Source organism: Tasmannia lanceolata, unplaced genomic scaffold (genome assembly GCF_043159265.1).
Source record: "Tasmannia lanceolata isolate RefF3 unplaced genomic scaffold, GAP_Taslan_0.1 ptg000018l, whole genome shotgun sequence".
Classification (NCBI taxonomy): Eukaryota; Viridiplantae; Streptophyta; class Magnoliopsida; order Canellales; family Winteraceae; genus Tasmannia; species Tasmannia lanceolata.
Genome location: NW_027518695.1, coordinates 55,884,273 through 55,890,272, shown reverse-complemented (window position 1 = coordinate 55,890,272; position 6,000 = coordinate 55,884,273). Strand labels below are relative to the sequence as shown.

Below are 6,000 nucleotides of genomic sequence, written 5' to 3'. Positions count from 1 at the left end.
TCATCACCAGATTTAGATCCGGTTTATGACCTACTTCTGTCATCTTATGGCCGTGGTTTATTTTTCTGATCTATTGGCTACCTCTCATCTTTGATGAAAAAGTCATTATCACAGAGTTCATCCTTTTAATGAAATTGATTTTCAGATTACCCTGGTCATTTGTCTATGCAAGGTTATCCCCATTCTCTCCTGATCTTTGTCCTCTCTGAATTTTAGGTCTGATCATGGCGAATAACTTGTTAGACAAGTGGATAGCTGAGACTGTTAAATCTTTTCCGTTGAGATGTGAAGAAAGGAGTGTGGCTGAGCGTTTCATCGTTTCTTTTACCCATCTGAATAGTCGCGGTATAAATTGGAAGTTTCTTCAAGCAGCTGCTGGATTTTGGGACCCTGTTTTCCATGTCTTTCGATTTGGGTCTTTTGAACTTTGTCCTGTATTTGAAGATTGGTGTGCCTTGCTAGAGCTTCCTCCTGAGGGACTTTGGATCCGACCTTCGAGCATAGACTCTCCTCATGATCTCTTTCGCAGATTATTCGAAAATAAGGTTGTGAAAACTTTGCATTGCTTAACAGAGAAAAATGTGCAATTTCAGACCCTCATTGAGTTGTTTTCCAAAAACGTCAATCCTACTGACTCCCGTTTTCAGGAGTGTCGGCGTAATGCTTTAGTCTTTGCTGTCTTTGCACGCCATGTCCTTCGCAGAGACTCTAGTGCCGCCCCTTTCACTTTGTTGGCGATAGTAGATCAGATAAAGGAGGGGAGAAATCCTGTCCCTACAATGCTAGCCGAAACCTTTTATGGCTTAGACCTCATTGCTAGTAAAAAGGTGCAGGATAATTTTTTCGGATGTGCTAAGCTGTTATATGTGTGGCTATGTGAGAAACTCACTATCCTTCAGCCACAAAACAGCATTGAGTACACTCTTAAGAGTTTTCATTCTTGGAAGACAAAGGTTAAGCAATCTCAGCTTAATGAATGGCACCATTGGCTGCAGAATGTAAGGGAAAACCAATTTCATTGGGTGAGTCAATCATGTCCACAAATTATCACCAGCACCTACCCATACTCATTTGTTTATCTTATGGGTTTAGAGAAATCATCTTTCTATGCACCTTTGTGCTTCCCTTGTCAGATTACCGCGCACTCTTGTACTCCTAAGGTTATCACACCACCTAGCTGTGAAAACCTTACTCCTGATCTCATTGCATCCATAGTAGCTGCTTGGAGAGACAAAATCGCGGAGAGGAGATCTGCTTTCGCATCTAAACTTCGGAAGGGAGAAATACTGGAGGAGCCTGCAAACCGGAGAGCTCGAAGCGGAGAGCTTTGAAGATTCCTTTTCATGAAATTGTCATTTTAATTTCTTCAAATTTCATTGTAAATGGTTACTTTCATCCAATTGTTAGCAAAGACTAATGTTTTGATTGTAACTACATTTTGACTATTGATCAATGGAATAGCATTTATGTATTTCTCTTATCTTATTTGGTACAGAATACTTTATCTCAATGCTTATCGTTTTAATGTAGTATGTTAATTTCCAATTCAGGGTTCTAAAATCGAGCAAACATCGCTCCCTCAGGTGTCAGTCAACCTGCGTGGTCTAGACAGTCAACCACGTCTAGACTCATTCGTCAATTTGAACCGCTAACCTTACCTGAACAATCTGCATCCTCTTTATCTGAATCATCTGAATCCCTAGAGTCTGTCCAAATGGCTGAACCCAATGATGCGTTAGCTAAAATTCAAGAGATGATGGTGAATCTTACCCGGGATATGGCCTTTATGAAAGAGGAGATGGCCCAAATGAAAGCCCAGTCTAATGAAAAGGTCTCTACTTCTAGAGCGCCTGCGGTTCAACCCCCTCCCGGTATACCGGCAAATCCGAGCCCTGCAAATTTGAACCACCCTTTCATTTCACCAGTAGACGTCGACCTAGAAGAAGGGCAGTACGCTGCAGAATATTGCATTCCAAATGTGGCCCAGTATAATAAGGAAAAACAGGTAGCTGATCAATTGGAGAAGCTGACAAAAGAAATGGAAAGCTTGAAGCATCAAGGCCCAAAGCAGTTCGATATATCTGAGCTGATAATGTCTCCGGGAGTCACCTTGCCCCCTAAATTCAAAACCCCCGATTATGACAAATATGACGGGACTGGATGTCCCCGGAATCATATGAGGTGGTTTATTGAGATGTCGCAGCAGTGTGGGCTATCTCCTGAGCAAATGGCCAGGGTCTTTCCAATGTCTCTTACTGGGGTGGCGAAGAAGTGGTTTCTGCGTCGTAAACCTGAAGAGGTGCAGACCTTACAAAGCATCTCCAACAAATTTGTAGAGCAGTTTTCTATGGAAGAAGGGATAGAGGTTACCAAGAGGGATCTCAAACAGTTAAAGCAAGGTCCTCTGGAGACCTTTACCTTTTTCATCCGTCGTTGGCGTCGAAAGTCTGCCCAGCTGAGCGAGAGGCTATCAGAAGAAGATCAGATCAAGTTGGTGATCAAGGGTTTGTCGCCGCAGTATTTTCATTTTATGTCCCCTCAGCATTACACCGATTTTGACCATCTGATTAAGACTGGGACGAGGACTGAGGATGCAATAGCTAAGGGTCTGAGGGCCAGACTTCCATCAGACATCAAGGAAGGAAAGAGACCCGTGGTCGTACAGAAAGAAGTTGACCACGTAAACCATGTTCGCCCAGCGGCCAGGACTGTAACAGAGGTGGCAAGACCAGCGCCAGCCCCGGTAGAGCAGAAACCTCAGAGGCACTTTGATCCCTTACCGTACCCTTTACCTCTGATTCTGAAAAAGTTGATCAGGGACAAGAAAATCAGACTACCTGATATTAGGCCAGTACCTAACCCGTTACCCCCATATTGGAGAGCAGACCAGTACTGTGAATACCACAGAAATTCGGGTCACCTCACTGAAAGATGTCTGGCCTTAAAGCATGCGCTCCAGACTATGTTAGAGAACGGAAAGCTTGAGGTGGAAAGGCCCAATGTAACGCGGAATCCCCTTCCCAATCATCGTGCAATTCCTCCTCCTGTAGCGAATGCCATTTTTGTCGAGGAGCCGGTTCTTGATCCATCCATTCTCATTTGCGCAATCACTCCTGATGAACCTTATATTCTAAGATTTGATCCTGAAGAGATCGAGGAGATGGAAAGGGAAAGGTCTTATGCCCTCTGGAGGGGGAGCACCAGTTTGGCAGAGACATCCTCTCCATGCGTCCTTCGATGTGAGGATGTTGAGGTAGAAAAGGAAACGCCTTATGTTCTAAGGATGAGTGATTTTGAAGAAGAGGAGGCAATTGTAGCTCCGTATGTTCTGAGAATGGATGCAGATGATTTGCTTCTGTTAGAAGATCAGTGTGACGAGCTTCGTCATGTTACCCGAGGTGGCCGTGTGTTCAAGCCCGCAGAATTGAGAGCAGAAAACCCTGCAGAAGCAGTGAGAGCAGCCGAGAATCAGGGGCAGAATAGGCCGAGTGCAGATGAGGAAGAAGATAATTTGTTGAAGCAGCTGAAGAAGACCCAAGCAAACGTTTCTATTTGGGGCCTACTTATGTCTTCGTCTAAGCACAGGAAGGTTGTACTCAAAGAGTTGAATGCTGCTCAGGTGCCAACTGAGATCACTCCCGATGAGTTGGTAAGCCTAGTCGCTGTAACTAGGGCTTCCAAGGTGATATCTTTCACAGACAATGATTTACCTCCTGAAGGGAGTGACCATGCTCGTTCACTCAAAATTACCGTGATCTGCAACAAGAAAAGGGTACCTGAAGTACTAGTCGACAATGGGTCCGCTCTGAATATTTGTCCACTGAGTACTGCTGCGACTTTGGGCTTTGGACCTGGAGATTTTATTCCCTCAGAGCAGGGTATATTAGCATATGATGGCACCCGGCGAGATGTCATCGGAACCCTGGCCACTGAAATTCAGATTGGGGGAGAAGACTTTGACATAGAATTCCAGGTTTTAGATATTAAAGCTTCTTTCTTGTTGTTATTGGGTCGACCTTGGCTGCATAAGGTCGGAGTTATCCCTTCTACCCTTCATCAAAAGTTGAAGTTTGTTCATAACGGCAGGGTAGTGACTGTGAAGGGTGACCCAGATTTAGAAATTGGGCAGATTTCGCAGGAGCTCGTAGTTGGGAAAGAAGCCGATGTCAGCTTGACAGGTTTTTCACTAGAGGTGTCGGTCATATCCATGAAAGAAGCCATGGGCGAAGAAGTTTTCTTCTTGACTAGCACCAACTCGAATGTGGTCAGGATGATCCGTAAACAGGGTTATATTCCAGGCGCAGGGCTGGGCAAATATCATCAAGGCCCTACTGAGTGGCCTGTGCTCAGAACTTTCAATGGTCTCTTTGGCCTGGGATATGAGCCGACCAAGCAGGAGGTCAAGGAAATGAAAAGATACATGCTGAAATGGGCCGAGTGCCGCCGCCGGGGTTTAGAATTGCCTATGGGACCAATCAGTCTGATCAGAAATGGCATTTTCAGAAAAGAGGGGGCAGATTTTCCATTTTGCGGGTTTGCTGAGCCGTGGACTGATGATGTGACAGGGCAGAGGTTTCCAGGTTTCGAAATTTTCTTTAACCTAGAGTTATCAGAAGCGCCAATGAGTGCGCAGATTACTGAGGCAGCACCGAAAACTGATTGGGCCGATGTTTTAGAGCCGGGCTGTCTGAATGGCATGTTTCAGATCGAATATCCAGTGGCAGCAGTGGTCAGCAGTGAGACCGAAGCGTCAGAGGTGGCAGTGATAGGCAGAGATGCATTCATTCTGAACCCCGCAGAGTTAATCACCCCAGCCGAGGGACCCTTGACCAACTGGACCTCCCAGGTTTTACCTCGAGTAGTCTTTCAGTATAGTCCCGTTTCCTCAAAAGAGTCAGTAGTCTCTAAGTATACGTCTACTTCCCAGTCTGATATTGAGTTTGTTTATTCTAACGATTCTTTTGATGCAGGTACTGTAGAAGTTGGATCTGGTTCCGGAGTCGGTGACAAGTCTCTTTCTAATAAGGTCGAGTCCAAGAGTACTTTAGATGATGAGTTTATTTCTTCAACTGCACATATGCCAGAGTTGGCTGAGTTCAATGTTGAGTTGTCTGTTGAGTCTGTGAATACATCGTTAGAGTCCAATACAATGCCTGCTGTGGGCTATTCCATTCTTGATGTAACCAATACTATGAATGAAATGAAAGACTCTTTTACATACATTCCTGTCTCTGTTTCTCCTGTTTCCATTTCAAGTACTGATTCTGCTCTTAAAACTGATAATATTAATAATGATGATCAATATTCCCCCTCTGATGAGGATGCCGACGAAACTCCCCTTGAAATCAAACATATGATTCAACAAGAGGAGAGTCGCCGAGCAAGACCGCTTGAAGAGGAAATTGAAACCGTAAATGTTGGTGACGAAACCTTAATTCGGGAAATACGAATTGGCAAAACTTTATCTCCCGAAGAGCGTGAGGAATTAATCACTTTACTTAAGGAGTTCAAGGAGGTTTTTGCTTGGTCTTATGATGACATGCCGGGATTGAGCGAAGACATTGTCCAGCATCGGTTGCCTTTAATCCCTGGCGCGAAGCCAAAAAAGCAAAAACTCCGAAAACTTAAAACAGAATGGGAGTTAAAAGTTCATGATGAAATTAAAAAGCTATTGGAAGTAAAATTCATTCAAGTTGTTGAATATCCAGAATGGCTAGCGAATATAGTGCCGGTGCCCAAAAAGGACGGGAAGGTCAGGATGTGTGTGGACTTCAGGGACCTCAACAAGGCGAGTCCGAAGGACGATTTCCCGCTTCCGAACATTGATCTTCTGGTGGACAATACAGCTGGTCATGCTCTGTTATCTTTTATGGATGGGTTTTCGGGATACAATCAGATTAAGATGGCGCCGGAGGATATGATCAAGACAGCGTTTACTACTCAGTGGGGAACTTACTGTTACAGAGTAATGCCTTTTGGGTTGAAGAATGCGGGCGCTAC

The 6,000-nt window shown here is 44.6% G+C and overlaps 1 protein-coding gene across 1 annotated transcript; it reads left to right on the top strand.

Annotated features, from left to right (window-relative positions):
• The first annotated feature begins 1,714 nt into the window (after positions 1–1,714).
• Positions 1,715–4,641, top strand: LOC143850498 (uncharacterized). Its single transcript, XM_077359740.1, has 2 exons — positions 1,715–4,580; positions 4,634–4,641. The coding sequence occupies exons 1-2, from the start codon at positions 1,715–1,717 to the stop codon at positions 4,639–4,641; spliced, it is 2,874 nt and encodes a 957-aa protein (XP_077215855.1).
• The last annotated feature ends 1,359 nt before the right edge of the window (positions 4,642–6,000 follow it).